The 22,733-nt window shown below is 38.7% G+C and overlaps 1 protein-coding gene across 1 annotated transcript in view; it reads left to right on the forward strand.

Moving 5' to 3' along the window:
* The window catches only part of LOC124607343 (tektin-3-like), a 103,026-nt gene extending 84,457 nt beyond the window's left edge, over positions 1-18,569 (forward strand). Inside the window, exons 7-9 of the mRNA XM_047139649.1 lie at positions 6,501-6,723; positions 18,045-18,199; positions 18,359-18,569. Coding sequence (XP_046995605.1) covers positions 6,501-6,723; positions 18,045-18,199; positions 18,359-18,569 — 589 coding nt within the window. The remainder of the gene's footprint in view (positions 1-6,500; positions 6,724-18,044; positions 18,200-18,358) is intronic.
* Positions 18,570-22,733: the final 4,164 nt, after the last annotated feature.

Genomic DNA, 22,733 nt, shown 5'->3' on the forward strand with positions numbered 1-22,733 from the left:
GTGGTAGCGCAAAGCGTAGTAGTTCCGCAACGAATCAGAAGTCTTAGCGGACGGGCGATCTGGCCAACCCTTCTGAATACAGCGTAAAACCCGGGAGAGGGTAGGGTCAGAACCCGTAGCAGCCGCCAGCCTGTCCCCAGTGATGGGGAACCCGTCCACAACCCGCTGATCGGCAACATCCAGGTGGAAACAAAAGTTCGTCCCTATCAAATGCCTGATCAGGACCCATGGGAAGGCGAGACAGAGCATCAGCATTTGCATGTTGAGCCGTTGGCCGGAAATGAATCTCATAATTGAAACGAGACAAATAAAGAGCCCAACGCTGGAGGCGGTGTGCAGCCTTGTCGGGAAGTGACGTTGATGGATGAAACAAGGAAACAAGTGGTTTGTGATCCGTAACAAGATGAAATTTGGAGCCATAGAGAAAAAACACCAAACTTATGAAAAGCATAAATAATGGGCAAAGCTTCTTTTTCAATTTGAGAATACTTTTGTTGAGCATTCGAGAGCGTTTTGGAGGCATAAGCAATGGGTTGCTCCGAACCGTCAGAAAAACAGTGCGCAAGGACTGCACCGACCCCGTATTGAGAGGCGTCTGTGGCAAGAACAAGATGACGGCCAGGTTGATAAGTAGCCAGGCACGGGGCCTGTTTCAGCATAGTCTTCAATTTCTGGAAAGCTGCATCGCATGACGCGGACCAGTGAAAAGGCACGTGTTTATGCAACAGGCAATGCAACGGCTGAGCCACCGAAGCCGCAGATGGTAAAAACTTGTGATAGTATGCTATTTTCCCCAAGAAGGCCTGCAGTTCCTTAGCAGATGTAGGGTGAGGAAGGGCATCGATTGCAGTGACAGTTTGCTGAAGCGGACGGATACCATCCCGAGAGAGTTGAAACCCCAAGTACGTGGTAGATGCCTAAAAAAATTGTGATTTCTGAAGATTACACTTAAGACCGCAGTCTGTAAGACATGAAAAAGTGTGCAGAGATTTTGAAGATGTTCTTCGGTGGTGGAGCCAGTGACAACAATGTCGTCCATGTAATTGATACACCCAGGGACAGGGAGCAATAATTGTTCCAAGAATCGCTGAAAGAGAGCAGGGGCGCTAGCAACCCCGAGTGGCAAGCGTTGGTATTGATAGGGGCCAAAAGGCGTGTTAAGGACCAGAAACTGCCAGGAAGCAGCGTCGAGAGGAAGTTGATGATAAGCTTCTGACAGGTCAATTTTAGAAAAATACTGGCCTCCAGCAAGTTTAGTGAACAGTTCTTCAGGACGGGGCACAGGGTAAGTGTCGATGAGGCATTGAGCATTTACAGTGGCTAGAAATCGCCACAGAGACGAATATCACCATTTGGCTTAGCAACGACAACGGCAGGAAGCAAGACCCCTGAAGTAGTGAGACGGTCCAACTCCCGTTTTACCCGATCGCGAAGGGCCACAGGAATGGGCCGAGCCCGAAAAAACTTAGGCCGAGCAGTGGGTTTGAGCGTGATATGAGCTTCAAAGTCGTTTGCACGGCCTAACCCAGGAGAAAAAAGGGACAAAAATGTCATCGACAAGGAATCCAGTTGAGCATAAGGAATAGCATCAGATACAATATTGACAGTCATCTATGGAGAACCCAAAAACGCGAAAGGCATCGAAACCAAAAAGATTTACTGCATTGCTCTGGTCGACCACAAATATGGGAACAGTGCAAACGATGGATTTGTAAGATACCTTAGCATGAAACTGTCCCAAGAGAGAAATCTTCTGTTTATTGTATGTCCGTAATTGCCAAGTGACAGGTGACAGGAGTGGAGAACCCAACTGAAGATACATCTGAGAATTAATTATAGTGGCAGCAGAACCGGTATCCACCTGCATGCGAACATCTCGACCAAGGATTTGGACAGTGAGGAATATCTTCCCTGAAAGGGAAGAAGTGCAATTGACAGAATCAGAATCAGCGTCACATTCATGAACATCATGTATGCGGTCGGATTTGCAAACGGAAGACACATGACCTTTCTTTTTGCACTTGTGACACACAGCCCAACGTTGGGGACAGTCCTCGCGTGAATGTTTTGTAAAACACCGCGGACATGAAGGAAGTTGCCGGGGGTTTTGCTGCAGTTTCTTAGTGGGTTGTTTACAGTTAGGCCAAGGCTGCACTGCGGCCACGTCAGCCGGCAGGGATGCACCGCACGCGTCGTCAGCAGCGCACAGAGGTTGTATTTCCCCAACATCACCCCACGCCTCTATTTGCGCCCCAGCGGTGCGAGAAATTTCAAAAGACTGCGCAATGGAGATAACTTAATCTAGAGTCGGATTTGCCAACTGAAGGGCACGTTGCCGAATTTCTCTGTCGGGCGCCGACCGGATAATAGCATCCCGTACCATGGAATCGGCATAGGATTCTTTGTGAACGTCAGTAACAAATTGACACTTTCAACTGAGGCCGTGAAGTTCAGCAGCCCAAGCGCGATAGGATTGATTCAGTTGTTTGTGACAACAATAAAAGGCAACACGAGAGGCTACCACATGCGTTTGCTTTCGAAAATAGACAGACAGAAGTGAGCACATTTCAGCAAAGGACAAAGACGCAGGATCCTTCAAAGGAGCCAATTGCGACAACAACCGATACATTTGAGGTGAAATCCAGGAAAGGAAGAGAGACTTACATGGTTGTTCGTCCGTGACATGAAATGCCAAGAAGTGCTGTCGAAGACATTTTTCATAATCAGACCAGTCTTCTGCCATCTCGTCGTAAGGAGGAAAAGGAGGTATAGCCAACGACGAGAAACGCCCCGCATTTGACACCGCGATGAAATCGCGAATCGCCGCTGTTATAAGCATTTGCTATTCAAGGAGATTTTGCAATAATTGCTCGACAGTAGCCATGGAAACCTGTGGGTCAACGGTGAAAAGGAAAAATCCTATCCTCGTCGCCAATTGTTATAACATCAAGTTTAACACATATATTTCAGAAAAACACAACACATATAAGTCACAGAGTAAGTTGACGAGCAAAACATGTGTACACGTTAGCATTCGAATGAGCACTGAGTCCCAGTCTAGCGGCCGCTGCTCAGCTGGCCGCTTAGGTGGCGCAGCTGCTGCATGGCTGGCAGACAGTGCCGCACGTAGAGGACGTGCGTAATTGCACGGCGGCGCTTTGAATGATCGGCGAGTCACAACAGTCTGTCAAAGATTAGGCCACAGCATTGCAGGAGGAGTCTAGTGGTGGTGCGCAAACATGCAGTGCATGGGGAATTACCTGAACACTGGACATGCCTGTGAGCATGGTCCGTAAAATCCAATGAAACATCCTGTATTGCTGTCCATACAAAATCACCCGTGTTCAGGATTGCTTCCTGCTGAACTACCAGCAAGACAAACATTCGGTCTGGAATTTCTAGCTGGCATGCATGTGGACATAAGACATTTTCTGGGAAGACGAAGCCCATTTCCATCTCCAAGAATATGTCAATACACAGAATTGCAGAAAATGGACAACAGAAAATTTGCACACACGTCAACCAGTACCATTCCATTTTGCAAAAATGACTGTGTTGTGTGGGTTAACGGCATCATTTATTGTAGGCTGTGGTTTTTTTTTTTTTTTTTTTTTTTTTTTTTTTTTTTTTTTTTTTTTTTTTTTTTGAGGAGATGAGTCCTGCGGGTCCTGTTACCTGTACCATCACTGGCAAACACTATGAGAGTCTTTATGCACCAACATCCAGTGTCATCCCAAGTCTACAACAGTGGATGTGTGGGTAGGATCATTTTTATTCCAGATGGCACTCCTCTGCACATTGCAAGCAAGTGAAGTGGCTACTGCAGAGGCTTTTCAGAAATGCTAGAATTATCAGCCATCATTTCCCTACAGCTTGGCCATCCAGATCATCTGATCTTTATCCGTGTGAAAACTGGCTGTGTGGTTATCTAAAAGTTGATGTGCTCTGAATACATACATAACTGAATTGAAGGCACGCATTGTGCACTTCATTCTGATTGTGGTCCACAAGACAGTCTGATGTGTTGTGGAATGTGCTGTTTGTCGATCTCAAGTTGCAGCTGAAAATGGTGGACAGCATATTGAGCATGTCTTTCACCAGTCTCATGAGAATTAGAAAGTGATGTCATTGTGCTTTTGATGTAGTTTTTGGCTGTGGAAAATTGAAAACTGATGTCATTTTGTTTTGTATGTGGTTTTTGGTCTCCAGACAATTAAAAACCAGTTTTTGACATCCAGTCTGGTAGTACCTAGCCAGGGTGGATGGGCTTACGTAACTAACAGTGTCACAACTGTTGATTGTTGAATTTGTGCAGTGATGCTCAGATGGTGTAATTTACAGCAAAACCATAGCCATTGTATTCCAGTTCATTTGCTGTTTGTACTGAACCCCTTTATTTTAAAAAGCGTACAGTGTAATTTAGTGGCAAATTTTTTGTTAATTTTTTTTATTCCATGACGTTGCCCCCTACATCAGTAGTATGCTGTTCAGATTTGACTATGAGAGTCTTTGTGCACCAACATCCAATGCCATTCCAACCCTACAACAGTGTGGATGTGTGGATAGGATCATTGTTATCAAGATGATGCTCCTCTGCACATTGCACAGCAAGTGAAGTGGCTGCTGCAATGACATTGATTTGGTTATTCTGGGAAGTGGTTCTCTTTCTTGAGCATTTTGAAACAGGAACCTTAATTATGAACACCCTGAAGTTTTAAGTGATACACCACATTAAATGTCTCTCCAGACTGAGTCATTTTTAGTTGTTTCGTTGTGCTAAAACGTTGGTAAATGTGGCTTCATTTGGAAAAAAACACATTTCCACTCATTTTAAGTCCTTCATTTAGTAGCCTAAATAGTTAGCTACAACAAATGAACTGCTTCTTATCACCTAACAATGATTGTTTTACTTACCTTCATTCCTTTGTTTATAGATGAAATAATCTTGTCTGCCATTCTGCACTGCATTTCATTAAATTTTGGACAGTTAAATAGTTTGTTTTCAAGCTCATGTTCCAATTTTTTGCTTAATAAATTGCACACTGAACTCATATTGTGCTGTTTTCAGATTCACAGTAAGCTGCAGTTATTTGCAAGAAAGTAAATCTCACTAGAACTCGGGCACAATGCCCTCACAAAAAGGAACTTGCTAATAATGGTAACGGGACATTTTTCATGCAGGTATTTCCTCTCTTCATTTGTGAAACTCTCACTAGGTGGTGATACTTATGTTACAATATTCTGGTGTACTCTGGTGAGATAGCTACAAAATTATTCCCACAGTGAATAGAATTGCCAGTTCCAGAAAAAAATCTATCTAAAACGCTATAGAAACATTGATACTTAACAACAGTTAATAACACATGAAAACATAAAGATATACAGAGACATGGCTCTGGTGGTGAAGTTTCAGCTGCTCTGTTCATTCCCTTTTTATGTAAACAAAAGAACTTGAAAATAATGTGAAAATTAGTGGGACACTCTTAGGCTCTGCTAGTTGAGCCTTCAGGAGCTTCATAAGAGGTGTACTCTGTGGAAGAAATGCCCCCAAGACCCTACTACATATATCTAACCATCATATCAAGGTGCAGCCTTAAGACTAGCTGCTCCTGTTTGAAAAACATTGCTCAATATCAATTCCAGAAATTTTGATTGCTGTTATTCATGTGGGAAATATTTGGAATATGTCCTCATAATTTAAATTCTGTAATACATTACAGAGAAATATATTTTGAGGTGTCTTTGTCTCAGAGCCTTTAACTACAAGCCACATCTGCTGTGACCGCTACCCATTCATGAGGGTTCTGGCAGTTCGGAAGACTTGAATGCTTGTAGCCAAATACACATCATTTTATATCCTTCTACTTAGGACCACTTTCCTTTTTGTTGTGGGGATGGGAACCTGCCTTTGATCACAACCATTCATGCTGATACCATGCTGTATCTCACCCTGCTTTAGCTTTCCTTTCATACTCTGTCATTTTCTGTCCAGTTTGTCAGTCCTTATCCTCCAGCGTACCTTCATGCCTTTCTTATTCCACCCATTTTTGTGACTCAGTTTTCCAACTTTTTTCCCTTTTTGTGTTTGCCTTTTTTGCCATCTCTAACTTAAGAAAGTAGTAAGGTAGTGCATTATTTACTGCACTGGGCTCATATGTAAGAAGAGTGGGATTCAAACACTGTCTGACCATCCAGATTTACTTTTGTCTATTTTGTTGTGTCATTTAATCCCATGTTCTATCATCCTTTTTTAAAAAAAAAAAAAAAGGTCTTTTGTTTAATAGTCTATAATTCATTATCCCACAACACTGCTGACACCTTTCCCTTTGTCTTCATCTCTCTTGTTTCCATCTATTGTATAGGTCCTAATTTGTGTGTTCCTGTCAACTGTGTTAGAGGCCACTGCCCTTATATGTAATTCTGGGTAAGCCAACTTATTTATGTGTGTTAAACATATTTGTATTTATTTTTCTGTGATGCATGAGTTATTTATATTTCAGGGTGACTGTTCCAGAAACATGGGCTGAGAATAGTAATCGCATAATCCAACGATCACAAAATGAGCGTTTTAAGTCTTCACAGTCTCGTTCTGACAGTGATAATCTTATAAATGCCTGTGCAAATGAAATCTGGAATTCATGGAATGCTACAAATAATTCATTGGCAAACAGGTCATCAGAAATACTGGAAGCAAAGAATAAATTACAAATGCATTTACACAAGGTAATTTCCTGTTGAACAACCTTAAATCATCATCATGATTTACTAATTTGTCTCAAAAATAGTCAAAATAAATCAATGACCAAATCATAGTACAAGTATGCATTTATGTCAAAGTATGTTAGTAGTTTGACTTGTGCACATGTTTTGTAAAGAAAACATTGTGTATTTTGAGAAGAGGTAGTACTAAAAAATTTCCTATAATCGTAGGTCCAGAAACACATAACTTTCTGAGATTCGAAATCTTATCCATATGGGAAGTTGAAAAACATTTCATTTCTTACACGAGCACATTCATTGTATTGGTACTCTGTCAACCGGACCAAAGGAGTTCAGTTACTCTAGGTACACATTAGTCTGAACATTAGGTAGACAATAGTCAGTTGTGTTGTTTCAGTTGTCTAGCATTGTTGTTTCAGTCATGTTAGTGAGTGTTGTTTTACAGTAAATTACTTGCAATCTTGAGCGTATCGTGGTGTCTTATCTACCTATAGAAATGGCTTCAGTTTTGCCCTTACTACTGTATTATTATGCTGCTTGCATGTACAAATTGTTCAGCACTCTGTCTTTTTTCATTTCCACTACTACTCCATAGGTAATATTGTGGATGTGATTTTCTGCTGTTGTCTAGCAAATGAAAGTAACTTGTGAGCCTGTGCCCTCTTTACAGAAAAATATCCATGTTGTTAGGTACCATCTTATTAGCTGTTTATCATGTATAAAGTAAAGGCACTACAAATGTCAAAATTGTAACAGTAAATTTCTTAAGCATTGGGAACAAAGTTCCTCAATTTATCACCCTGCAGGAAAGTTGTCATGCTCAGATTGTACTGGGAACCAAGAGCTGGATGAAACCGAACTCAAAACCCCAAAATATTTAACAATGCATGAAATATATTTGAAAAAGACAGGTAGGACTCAATTGGAAGGGGACTCTCCAATGCAGATGACAAAAATATTGTGTCTATTGAGATCAAAATTGAAAGTGACTGCAGAGTTATCTGCACGTGAGTAACTGGCTTAGGTGATGTTGGTTAATCATTACATAATTTTACCAGCCAGCCATTTCCACTATAGCAGTTTGTGATATCATTCAAAAAAGTCTACACTAAGTAGCCTGGAAGGACTCTGGTCATTCCATATCAGTTAGAGGTGACTTTAACCTACCGAATATAGTCTAGGTGTCTATGATTCTTTGAAGATGGTAATGAACAGACAGTCTTGTAAAGCAGTTCTGAACATGTGTCCGAAAACTGTCTTGACCAGCTACTTAGACAGTCCATACACAATGGAAACATTTTAGACCTGGTAACAACAACCAGCCCTGATAGGTCTTTATACTGACAGTGTCAGTATAGAGACAGGGATTAATGATCATGAGATCATCATGGTGACAATGGATACTTGAGATAATAAATCCATCCAGAAGGTTAGGAGAATTGTTATCCTGGAAAGATCAGATAAACAGTTGTTAGCGTCCTATTTGTACAATGAATGGAGGTACAGAAATTGCGTGCAGAGTTCAAAATGAATGTAAATGGTCCTCCAGGGAGCCAAATAAGTGGATGAAGAACTGAAAAGACCCACCAAGGTTTTATAACAAAATTTGGAAAATGCTGTGGAAGTAGAGAGTGTTGAGTCTGTTCAAAAAAGAACCAAAAATATCAATAGGCGTGAGTAGGTAGAATGATGTGAGAAGCATATAACTTCCCATGTTATACCTCAGCAAAAAATCTCGCTGATAATCCAAGAAACTTCTGATCCTATGTAAAGTAACTGAACAGGTTGAAGGCTTCTATCCACTCACTCATCAAACATCCTGGTGTACCAACAGAAGAAAGCAAAAGGAAAGCTAAAGTTTTAAATTTCACTTGTAAAAAGTCATTCACTCAGGAGTATCATGCAGACATACTATTGCTTGACCGCTACACAGGTCCCCTTATGGAGGACATAGAAATAGGCATCCCTGGTATTGAAAAGCAACCAAAAGAGATGAACACAAATAAATCAAGATGGAATCTCGGTTCATTGTTAACAGAGTGTACTCTCGGCATTGGCCCCTTACTTAGCTTGCATTTATCACGAATCTCTCAACCAATGCTAACTTCCAAATGATTGGACAAAAGTGCAGGTGACTCCTGCATATAAGAAGGGTGAAAGAATGGACCCGCAAAATTACAGACCAACATCCTCAACAATGGTTTGTTGCTGAATTTGCGAGCACATTCTAAGTTCAGATATAATAAATTTCATTGAGACTGAAAAGCTTCTGTCCACAAATCATCACAGATTTAAAAAGCATCCATTGTGTGAAAGTCACCTCCAACTGAGCAAGGTGGCACAATGGTTACCACACTGGACCTGCATTTGGGAGGACGATGGTTCAAATCCATATCCAGTCATCCTGATTTAGGTTTTCTGTGATCAGGCAATGCTGGGATGGTTTCTTTCAAAGGGCATGACAGATTTCCTTCCCCATCCTTCCCTCATCTGATAGGACCAATGACCTTGCTGTTTGGTCCCATCCCCCAAATCAACAAACCAGCCAAACTCATCTTGCCCTTTTATCATATGATATCCCGCAAACCACTGGTAAAGGACAACAAGCGGTTTCCACATTATTAGATTACCAGAAAGCATTTGACACGGTACCCCACCACAGACTGTTAATGAAGTTACGAACATATGGAATATGTTCCCTGAGATGTGAATGACTCAAAGACATAATAAGTGATAGAACTCAATATGTTGTCCTGGATAGTAAGTGTTCATTAGAGACAAAGGTATCATCAGGATTGTCACAGGAAAGTGTTATAGGACCATCTTGTTGTCTACATACATAAATGATCTGACAGAGAAAGTGAACAGCAATGTGCAGCTATTTGCTTATGGCACAGTTGTGTACAGGAAGGTATCTTCATTGAGTGATTGTAGGGAATACAGGATGACTTAGACAGAATTTCTCTTTATTGTGATGAATTGTAGCCTGCTTTAAATGTAGAATAAGTAAGTTAATGCAGATGCTTAGGAAAAACAATCATGTATTGTTTAAGTACAGTATTAGTGGTGTGCTGCTTGACTCAGTCACATTGATTAAAAATCTAGTCGTCAAGCTATGTGAAATGGAACAAGCATGTAAGGTCAGTATTAGGGAAGGTGAAAGTCAGCTGGAGAGAATTTTAGGGAAATGTACCTCATTTGTAAACAAAGCACCAGCACAAACCATTTTTGAGTACTGCTTGAGTGTTTGGAATCCCCACCAGCTTAGATTAAAGGAAGACATTGAAACCATTTGGAGCAGTGCTGCTAAATTTGTTAATGGTAGTTTTGATCTATACGTGAGTATTACAGAACTCAAATGTTTTGTGAACTCAAATGTGAATACACGAAGGGAAGACAGTATTCATTTCATGATATGCTATTGAGAAAATTTAGAGAACTGGTATTTGCAACTGACTGCAGGCTGGTTCTACTGCACCAACGTACATTTTGCATAAGGATTATGAAGACAAGACAAGAGAAGAGAAATTAGGGCTTGAACGGAGGTATATAGACAGTTGTTTTTCTCTCACTCCATTTACGAGTGAAACAAAAAATGACTGATAGTGGTGCACAGTGTCCTCTGCCATGCACCTTATGGTGGCTTGAATAGTATAGTTGTAGATGTACAAGTAGTCTGGTATTATTTTATCAGTGGCCTCTTATATACAATTGAAAATTGGCCTTTCCAGTAATTAAGATGTCATGTTGAGTAGAGAGATAGATAAGTACTTATCCACCTCATTTCCTCCTTTGCCTGATTTCAAAACTCCAATTACTGAAGCTTTATCATACATCTTAGGTAGTTTTCCAATTCTCAGTATTTCATTGAAGAAGTCTGTGTTATTTCATCCAGGTGCCTGTGCTTTAAGGAAACTCAAATACTCTCCTTTATTAAACTTCATAGTGCTCAGAGGGAATTTGAGTTTGTGTATGTTGAAATCAAATGCATAGTGAGGGTGCAATTCAAACAAAATCTCTTTGCATGTAGTGATTTCTTCAGATTTTATTAACATGCTGTGAACATGTACTTGTGAAACTTTTATTTATCTGGCATTAACTGCATTAGCATTTACATTTGTCTTGCTTCTTAGTATATGTGGAACTGTACCAAGTTTCCTTTTAAAGTTCCTGGCTTTACAGCTGGAATGCATCTAATTCAGTCCAGCTATGGATTTATGTTAATCATGTCTTCTGTTTTAATTGAGAGCCTTCAATAGATCATCATTTATTATATATTACTGCTGATATTGTGTGTGCAATTTGTGACATTATTGTGTGTCCAGGTACATATAGACATTGAAATCCAAGTGGTATGAACTTTTTTCTTTGTAGACACCTTGTATAGTAGTAGATTATTATTTCTCATTTTTTATCTGTCGAGTAATTATCATGGAAGAAATATTTTTGATAATATGTGTTACAGGCAATATGGTGTATGTCAGTTTGATTCATTACTAAATCAACTTTATAATCTTTTGAAGGACTAATTGGAGTCAATATCAAATAGTTTATGGGTGCAGGAAGAGATTAATGAAGTTTCCACATCCATAAAGTATCATATGTTCAGAAACCAATAAATCAATATTGTTAGTATCCATATGGCATAAATCAAGGTTACTGTATATCATGTGCATTCAACAAAGTGCTATCATACTTCTGTTAAGAAAATTGAAGATTTATTTGCTGAGCTAACTGAATGTAACTAAGATGGCTTTGGGTGGAGAACCACTGTTTACATTTGTAAATGGCTGTAATGTCTAACTATACAAATGGAAATTTATGATAGAAATTGTACCTAAAACGTGAGGGACTGTGAGAAAAAATTGCTGGCACTGGTGAAGACCCAAAGTAGGTACAGAAAGTATTATCAAAAATAAATTTAAGTTTAAATTCATCTGGATATTCAAAACATTAAGGAGCACAGCAAAATTTACAATATACATTCAAAAATAAGAGTTCATCTAGTCTTATTGGGCTGCTACAGTGCTTTATAAATGTATGATTGGCTTCTGAGAAAAATATGGAAGCATGTTTGTCATAAATGATGCCACTTGCTCAACAAATTTGGAGCATTGTTGAGAAAATGAATGATGATTTGGTAGCCGAAATCATATGAAGTGCACTTCCTGTGATTATGGTGAGTGAGGAGTCAGGTGTTAATATTACTAGTGATTTAATAAGTCAGTAGTTATTCTAAAAATCAAAGAAATGTCATATTGCTTCGGCAAATGAAGCTACAGATTCAGTGTTAGCAGCAAGTAAGCAAAACATAAACACCAGAAGTCAAACTTCAGTTGCTATTCATATTTGTTTAAATGTTGTAAATGTCAGAAAATTGGTTGTAAGGTGAATGAGTGTAGATCTAAGAAGGAACTGAATAAATGTTCAAATTCTATACGTTCATCTAGAAGTTACTGCCGATAACAGGAATAACCAGACAACTATTAATGATGTTGCATATGTTCTAGGTCTGGGAACAACTTGCTGTCAATTAATTAAATGACAAGATATGGATTGTGCATATTGTTCAATGATGTACACTGTGGTATATATGACAAAAGTGATATTATCATCTCTGAACATCAGTTTAGATCCATGTATTTCTTGTATAAAAGAAAGACAATCTTGTCAATCTTTTCCTAAAACATCAAATATAAGAGAAGAATATCTCTCGACACAGTACATTCCAGTGTTTGTGGACTAATGAGCATGTCTTTGTGGGAAGGAGCACAGTTTCTTCTCACTGTTGCTGATGATATGTCAAGAAAGTCATTCAGTCACATGCTAGAATCAACAAAAAATCTGTGATACTTTCTTCAGTTGAAAGCATGAGTAGAAAATGAAAATGGTCTAAAATTAAGATAGTGGAAAAGAATTTGTCAGGCAGCATATGAAGTCATTCCTAATGGTAAATGAAATTTGACATGAAATGACAATTCTTTACACACCAGAACAAAATGGAGTTGTGAATCTTGTATCGGACCATCACTGAAAAGGCAGGATCAACGTTGACAGTTCCAGGACTATGAAAACAGTTTTGTGCTGAAGCCATTAACACAGCAATTTATCTCTAGAATCGATCTCCAACAGCAATTGTTAAAATGTTACTCGTGAAGAACTATGGAGCAGTCCTTGAATAAATCTGAGCCACTTACTAATCTTTGGGTGTCAAGCATTTGTGCATGTACAGAAAGACAAATGAACAAAGTTAGAAGACAAATACAAATAACTTACCAGTGTTGGACATTGTGAAGATTCTAAAGAATATTGTGGAGTTGATCCAGATTCACTAAAGACAGTTGTGAAGTGCTATGAAGTGTAGCTCATAGAAAATTGAAAATTAAACTGTGGGAACAGCATCAAGAACTGTATTCTGATTGGCAATTATGGTATGGAGCAACACGCAACTGTCGGCAGTACATAACATTGTTGGAAAGGCAGTGGAACCAACACAACCTGCTGATGTTGATAGAAATGCGGTTTATCTTGAATTAGTACAAAGTGACATGGAGCAGACCGTGAATGGCAATGTTGACAGGGACACTGAACAATCAGATACAAAACCTGTGCAGTCAGAAAGTAGAAAATCATCATGTCAAAAAATACTGAATCCCAAATATTTTTATGACAATTTTGCTTGCTGTACTAATATTCCTGAGCCAAATTCACATAGAGAACCAATGAATCATGGTGATTATGAAAAATGGAAGGAAACCTTAAACTACAGATGTAAGTCATTGCTTGAAAATGAGACATGGACATTGACCAATTTACCAACAAGTAGAAGGGCAATAAAATCAAAATGAGTATTCAAAGTCAAGCAAATATCAGATGGTGGAATTAAATGTTTTGTCACAAAAGGTTATTTCCAGAGACAAGGAGTGGACTCTGATGAAATATTCTCACCTGTAATTTGTCAGTGTTGACTTTGCACACTGTTAGATTTAGCAGCAGAATTTGATCTTGACATGGTACACATGAACGTTTGAACAACATTCCTATATGGTGATCTTGATGAAAAGGTTTTCATTCATCAACCTGAACGCTACATGAAGAAGAGAAAGGAGACTAAATTTATTGTTTAAAATAGGTTTTACATGTTTGATATCACAAATTGGGTGTAATGTTATGTAAACTGCACCTAAAGAAGTCAGAATATGATCAATGACTTTACTACAGAAATAAGAAGCAAAATATGTGCATTCTGGCCATTTATGTAGATGACTTGATCATCTTCTGAATAGAAGTAGTAAGTGGATGAAAAAATTGAAGAAAGAATTGATGAATCAATTTAATAGGAGAGATCTCAACAAATTCAGTTGGTGTCTTGACATGAGACTAAAATGAGATAGAAACAAGAGATGAATAGCATTGGCAAACATGTTCAGGAAATTTGGTGTGGAAGACTGGAATCCCATTGCACATCCACTCAAACCTGTTTTGAAGATAACAAAAATGTGAAGAAAAATTGACAGATAAAAAATAACTTGTGCATTCCTTATCAGCCAACCTTTGCGTCACCCGTCATGCTCATGGCATAAGACGGGACTTTGTGTTTTGGGGATGAAAGTAGACTCAACTCAAATCATGAAAAAATCCACTGAGAAACAGTCAAACTAATTATAAGATGCATCAAAGGCACAGCGAATACAGGACTAACATTTTGAAAAAGTGGAACAACCAAAACTGAAGGCTTCTGCGGTGCCAATTATGCATCACATCTCAATCAATGGCTAGTATATTTTTATGTTAGTCAGGACAGAAATTTCATGGCATTCAAAATGGCAAGAAATAGTTTGTCAGCTGCACAAGCAGAATACATAGCCCTATCAACAGCAGTGTAAGAAGCAATATACCTTCAAGGATTGCTGTGTGAAGTGTGTTTTAAACACAGTCAAAAATCAGTAATTGCACTCTGTTCTATTGGAGGTTCCATTGTATTGAGTCACAATGGTGCATCATGCACAAAAATAACACATCGATGTGAGGCAGCACTGTATCCTTGAGTTCATGAATGCAAAAAAAGTTCAGTGTCAAGTCAAACAGTAATGCCAAGCAGCAAGGTATTTTGTTACGAAGGCACTGCCAAAGGTTAAGCATCGCTGGTGCTGCTGAGCAGTGCAACTTTTGGAGTTTACAAATTAACATTTCAAGAAGATGCTGGTATGTTGGGAACAATTATGTTTTTTTCTTTGTAGGTACCTTTTACAGTAGTAGTGTGCTGTTTTTTATTTTTGATCTGTCTTATAATTATCATGAAATAAATAGTTTTGATAATATATGTACCTGGCAACATGATGTATGCAAATTCCATTCATTCTATGTGTACTTAATAATGTTTTAAAAGGATTGATTGTAGTCAATATCCAACAGATTTCAAACAAAATCTCTTTGAATGTATTTTATTTCTTTACAGTTCATTAATGTGCCTTGTCCAGTTTCACTTTTGAAACTTTTATTTATCTGGCAGTAACCGCATTACATTTATGTGTGTGCTGCTTCTTGGTGTACGTGGAAATGTATTAAGTTCCCTTTTAAAATTCCAGGTTGTATAGTTGTAATGCATTTAATTCAGCCTGACTGTGGACTTGTATTCATTATGTCTTCTGTTTCGATTCAGGGCCTTAATATACACTATGTGATCAAAAGTATCTGGACACCTCCAAAAACATACATTTTTCATATTAGGTGCATTGTGCTGCCACCTGCTGCCAGGTATTCCATATCAGTGATCTCAGTACGTATTAGACATCATGAGAGAGCAGAATGGGGCACTCCGTGGAACTCACGGACTTCGAACTTGGTCAGGTGATTGGGTGTCACTTGTGTCATACATCTGTACACAAGACTTCTACACTCCTAAACATCCCTAGATCTGCTGTTTCCAATGTGATAGTGAAGTGGAAATGTGAAGGGACACATACAGCACAGAAGCGTACAGGCCAACCTCATCCGTTGACTGAAAGTGACTGCCGACAGTTGAAGAGGGTCATAATGTGTAATAGGGAGACATCCATCCAAACCATCACAAAGGAATTCCAAACTGCATCAGGATCAACTGAAGGTACTACAACAGGCGGGAGGTGAGAAAACTTGGATTTCATGGTTGAGCGGCTGCTCATAAGCCACACATCACACTGTTAAATACCAAACGACACCTCGCTTGGTATAAGGAGCGTAAACATTGGACGATTGAACAGTGGAAAAATGTTGCGTGGAGTGACAAATCACGGTACACAATGTGGTGATCTGATGGCAGGGTGTGGGTATGGCGAATGCCCAGTGAACATCATCTGCCACTATGTGTAGTGCCAACACCTAAAATTCGTGGTGTTGTTATGGTGTGGTCATGTCTTTCATAGAGGGGCTTACACCCCTTGTTGTTTTGCATGACATTATCACAGCACATGGATACATTGATGTTTTAAGCACTCCCTTGATTTCCACTGTTGAAGAGCAATTCTGGGATGGCAATTGCATCTTTCAACACGATCGAGCACCTGTTAATAATGCACGACCTGTGGCAAAGTGGTTACATGACAATAACGTCCCTGTAATGGAGTGGGCTGCACAGAGTCCTGACCTGAATCCTATGGAACACCTTTGGGATGTTTTGGATTGACAACTTCATGCCAGGCCTCACTGACCGACATCAATGCCTCTCCTCAATGCAGCACTCCTTCAAGAATGGGCTGCCATACCCAAGAAACCTTTCAGCACCTCTTTGAACATATGCCTGAGTGGAAGCTGTCATCAAGGCTAGGGGTGGGCCAACAGCATATTGACTATCAGCAATACCGGTGGAGGGTGCCATGAACTTGTAAGTCATTTTCAGCTAGATGTCCGGATACTTTTGATCACATAGTGTAGCTTCACCTATTGTCACTGTGTGGTTTCTGATACTGTGTGTATAAAATATCTCATCATTATGTCTGTCCAGCTACATGCAGATATCAAAATCCATGTGGCATTAGATTTTAGAGCATCCACAAACCTATGATCATTGACTGGGATTGGAGAGATTCATTGGACCAGTATCATAATCTCCCTTCTTAAACTGGTCTCAGTCTGCTTGTGGAAAGTTATCATCAAGGCTGCAGGACTGAGGTAACAAATGGAATTTTTATACCATACTGAATAGTCACTGGTCTGTGTTGATGTCTGAGAATGACTTGAGAACTTCCTTTTGTGTCGTACTTTCATTGCTGGATGTTGATGAGGAAACTGCACACAGGTTAGAAAAACTTAATGTGCCTAGATGCTTAGCATTTTAGATGAAGTGGAAACTGTTCACTTCCATTCAGCTCCTGAGTGCAGATCCAGTTCTGTTAACATACACTACAGGCTGACTGAAAACCTACAGATTGATACATGGGATTGTAGATATTGATCATAGCAACATGAGCAAGCTCAACCACTAGGACAAATATATCTGCTGATCTGTGTTCATGAATTAATTTGGAATCTGTATGTTGTGGCTTGATAAATATAGCACTTCCATACTGCTTGTTATTATCTCTCCCAACAATAGCATAGTCACGTATTTTTCCCCTGCTGTAAAGATATGCATCGTCTGTAGTGTAGGTCCCTGCATAGCTATTACTACGTCTACATTATTCTCCTGCATCATATGAGAGATATTTTCTCTTTGGTGGTGAGAGTGACTCAGTTTAAGTGTCACATTTGTAAGCTCTATGCAGGGTTATTATAGCAGTATACAAAGTGCTGAAAAAGATTACTCGTAAGTGTGTGTCATAGCATACCCTCAGCTGTTGTGTAGCATCTGTGAATTAGGTAAAAGGCTGTCAGTCCCATGTGGAGACTGAGATGTTTCAAACAGTAAAACCTGTAAGAAACTCAAGTTATGAATGAGCCACAAATACAGTAAAAAATGTGACATCTGTGTGAGAAAAATTAAAATACGTGGAAGTCTGTACACAGTGATGATAACAAAATGCTGGTTAAATGTCAATATTTGTCAAGAACATTTGTATTACGTTCATCTTGGCTTTAGCAAATATTTTCTTGGGGCCACATCTTCTTCAGTATGATAGACTAACTTTTTTCTAAGTTGTTAATCATTCAGGCTTAAGGGTAGTAAAAAGACCAGCAGATCAATATCCAGACCACCTGTTATATTATGCTTTTGTTTTGAGGTCTGTTCTCTGTGGTAGCCAGAGAGGAGACACATCCTTTCAGGCTAATTATCTCCACAGTAGCCCTAAAACCTACACAAATCATGATAAATATAACTGTCAGTTTGTTATTAATAACATTTACAGGTACAGCAAGAAATATTTGATGTTGAAAAGCACATGGATATGTTGCGTAAGGCTATAATGGACAAGAGCAATCCCATGAAAGTTGCTCATACTCGCTTAGAAGCTCGCACTCACAGAAGAGATGGAGAACTTTGTCGTGACCCTGCCCAACAGAGGTAATTCTTTCTTAAACAACTTTTTTGAATTCAGTTGCTGAGTACCTGGCACTCAAAATCATAAGGAAGCTGAAGTCATTATTACACTGATATCCATTTCTGCTACAATTTATGTACTAACTGTAATGAAATTCTTATTTAAGTATGTGGCCATTTCAGGCTTGTGCAAGAAGTGGGTGAACTAGGTGAAAGCTTAGACCAACTCCACCGCAAATTACAAGAAGCTGAAGCTCAGCATCAGCAGTTGCTCCGAACCCGAGCTGGTCTTGAGTCAGACCTGCAGATCAAAGTAAATTCATTGTTCATCGACCAAGATAAGTGTTTAGGAATGCGACGAAGTTTTCCCATCACAGCTACAATTAAATATTGAAGGTTGTCTTTTGCATGTTTATTATACATAACACTTTCATTTTCCTTAATATTCTTTCAGAATAAGTATCACTAAATGTAAGTGTGTGGTACATAGTATTTCGCTGTTCCAACAAAAATCTTTTTTAATGGTACTGCTGCTACAGTTGTTTACTACAGTAAGAAACAGATACTACATTCAATAGATGGGACAAGTTGTTAAATTTACAGTACATCAGCTCCCTTAAAAATATTCTGGAGAAAGGACAGCAATTGACTTTTATGACTTTGACTCTAAAAAGATTAAAAGGAATGGCAAAGACTGGGACAGTTAAATGGCATAAAATACAGGATGAGAACAGAGAAAAGGAGGGAAAATTACAGGCATGTAAGGCAGAAAAATAAAGCTTTACATTGTCATAAACTGTAATTTTTTAAATAATGCTTATATGCAGTGATAAATTCTGACACAATAATGATGGAGGAACAAAGAATGGATGAGGGCTTAATGAATACAAACATACTGTAGACAAGAGAGAGAGACATGTAAAAAAAGGAATGAATATATCCTTGTGGTTGTGTAACTGTAAAATTGTGCAGCATGGCACATTTTTAAAAAGATAACTGCTGTTTGTGATAGTAGAGAAGCTGGCACTCTAAATAATGTATGTTCCTAGCAACTGAAATGATATGTACATTGTTCTGTGACCATCTCTCTCAGCTTTCCGAAAAAACACGTTAGTTGGAAACTGTGGCTTACCCCTCATTTTTAACAGCTGAGTGTGTATTCCAGATGAGGAAAGTATATGATTGCTTCCTTCTATGGTTCCTTCTTTAGGTAGTGAAATAACAGAGTGCATAAAAAATATGCTTCTTTGGCTTCTATTTGAGTAGTGGATACCCAATGCCTGAGTTTTAGCGGAGATGTAGTCTTGGTTTTGAAAAATCTATTATGTGCATTAAGCTACTGATTTGAGGATTTACATTAGTTTTAATGTTTCTGGTATCAATAAACATTCAAAAACAGAAAACAGCCTCCTTTTCCATTGCCTACTTCATTCTACTACTAAATAAATAGTTCTGAGTATGTTGTAAAATATTAGGCCATTTTGAAAGTATCTACACAATGTGACAGTATTGCCACAGTTCCTTCATACACATAAACAGTAATTAACAGATTCTCTACCCAATCATAGACCATGCTACCTGTGTGTGGCAGTCAGATAAAATCATCTGAACCCTTCCCAAAATCCTGTTAAAACAGAAGCAGTCATCCACAGATTTGCACCATTTGCAGGGAGTCAGTTTGCGTTATCCTCCCCACATATCAACGATGATTTCATTTTTGCTAGCTTCTGTTCCTCCAAAATTTTCCACATTTGTCAGCCCAGCCTGCAGTACTTGATTTTCTCATTTTCTCATAGAACAGTAGTTTGCTATTTGAATGTACCACTCGGTAATAATTAACTACCTTAAAGCACTCTGTCGTCAGGCCACAAGTGGCCCATGGGGACCATCCGACCATCGTGTCATCCTCAGATGAGGATGTGGAATGCAGATAGGAGGGGCATGTGGTCAGCACACCGCTCTCCTGGTTGTTATGATGGTTTTCTTTGACTGTAGCCGCTATTATTCAGTCGAGTAGCTCCTCAGTTGGCATCACGAGGTTGAGTGCACCCCGAAAAATGACAACAGAGCCTCTGCATCTGCCTTCACTGTCATGTCTGAACACCCTTTCCACCTAAGCTTATTTCCATTATCTTTTCCATTATCTTATCACTTTAAACTTTAAAATAATCTCATCATAAAAGACCAGACTTCAAAAGATTGTACAATTTGTGTGTTATCCGAACTTAATCTCAGAGAGTGCCATTTTTGTATTAAACAAACACAAGTGCATTTTTAAACAATTTCATTATCACATGAAAGTCTAACCTTAATCTAATTTTCAACATAATATCCACAAATATTAAGGTCCTCACCACCTTCTTCCTCTTCGGTGCAGCATCTTTAGTACCATGGGTTGCCCCTTTGTCAATTACATTTCTTCTTCACCTCCCAGAATATCTTCATTCTTTCTCCTCTGCTCTTTTTCCAGTATCATTTTTCCAGCATCCTCTTTCCTGTATCTTTCACTGTCATTGATCTCTAGCATGTACGTTAGTGTGTACTCGCTTCTGCAATTTTCCTGTCCTTCCACCTTGATCCGTAGTTCTGACCAGTCACTCCTGAATTTGACAAACCATTTGATTTCTCATGGTATTGCCCTTATCATGATGAACAACCAACTTTTGAATTTCATTCCCATAAAAATCTGCCTCCTAATTTGGCAATCATTGCTGAATGGCAGTTTTGACAGCATTGTCACTGTTGTGACACTGACTGTCTAAATGTTTTGTACGTTGGGCTGCACATACGATCAAATTGTTTGCAGCTGTATAATGTGGTGAGATCTTGCATTTGTTGAGTCATACAAGGATGGACATTTTCATGAGACAAAGAAATTCCTTTACTTAGCTTGTCATGTTTTGTTTTCAATTGTTTGACTCACTTTAATTATGACCTCGGAATTGACTGAGTTACTGTGAGGCAAAAAATCCTGAAGCAATTTCCCCTACCTATACCAAAACACAGTTCACATGGTTTTTCAGGCTGAAATTGATTACTTGAACACCATTTTCTGTAGTAATGTTGAATGCTTCCATTTCAAGGATTGATATTTCATTGCCGATGTAACGTGAGCCACTCATGTTTCATCTCCAGTGACAATTTGGCTTCACCTTTTCTACCATAGAAAGAAATTCAAAACACTGGCTATTCGGTTGGCTTTTTGCACTTCAGTCAGTATTTTAGGTACTTGGAATAAGCACAATGTAGTTTCAGCATTCTGCAGAACAATGACATAAATAACATGTTTTGGAACGGGCAGACTCATAAGGCACATGTTCTTCTTTTACATCTACTTACTGCACGAAGTTTTTAAATGGCGACAGACAGCTGCCCACTTCACACTTCATCATTAACATTAGTGAGCGTTTCTTTATATGTTTCAACCAATGTCCTTAACATTCCACTACTCATCAAATTTTCCTCATAAACATCACTATCCTACCAATAATTGTTACCATTTTATCATTTTTTACACACAGAAAACAAATAATTATGTGTATTTTACGCTTGACAGGAGTTTTGATCAGCTGGGCATTTTAAATAATTGAAGAGGAAAATAAACATGGATGAATGCTTCTGTTTTGGTGTTTATGGATATCCAATAGCTATAGGTATTCATTGAGCAATTGCTGATCGCAGCACTGCAGCAGCCATAAAGAATTATACTTAAAAACATGCTTTTTCTTACAAAGATTTTCCCCAGCAGAGTGCCACATGATATTTATTTATTTCGTAATGATGTACAATATTTCCTGAAAATAGTACAAAGGTCCACGTACCGTAAAATCAACTGATATACTACAAACTATTCTGTCCAATAAACTAAGTTCATAATCATGGCCTGGGAACAGGTGATGCTATTGGATGTCAATATGGACGGGAATATAGTATTGTTAATAATTTCTCAGGGACTCATAAATGCCATTCTGTAAGGAAAGTGAGACTTAACTACAAATAACACAAACAGTAACCTTTAGATTGTGTGGGATCATTGAGGAGGGGTAAAATGTAGTGCATTAAAAGATTCTTTAAGAATTAAAAAAGACTAGAAACACACAAAAAGTAGTCTCAACATACATTGGATCTTAACTACTGACAACATAGGTGAATTTCACAAAATACTTGAAGAAATGTCAAGAATGACACTTACTATTAGAGATATGTTAGTTGCTATTATAGCATGGTGTGGGTTTATGCAGTAAATTGTTAGTTGATACCTGTAGCAACATTAAATTAAACAGAATAGCTGTTGTTAAGAGTTTCAAGTACAAGTACAAGTTGCATCTCAAAATGGTTAAATATGAAAAAGTTGTGTCACTGCCAAAAATTTTGCTTTTCTGTAAAATTGTACTAAAAGTTGATGTCGTTCAACTCAGTGTATTAATTTGGGCCTGCCAAGTACATTCCGTATCGTGTACTGTGTACAGTCACATTAGCCAAAAGTTTAAACACATTTAGGAACAGCATGCATATCTTTGTGTGGTAGCGCCTGTGCAACAATGCCGAGTACACAGAT

The sequence above is a fragment of the Schistocerca americana genome, chromosome 3 (assembly GCF_021461395.2).
Source record: "Schistocerca americana isolate TAMUIC-IGC-003095 chromosome 3, iqSchAmer2.1, whole genome shotgun sequence".
In the NCBI taxonomy this organism is placed as follows: Eukaryota; Metazoa; Arthropoda; class Insecta; order Orthoptera; family Acrididae; genus Schistocerca; species Schistocerca americana.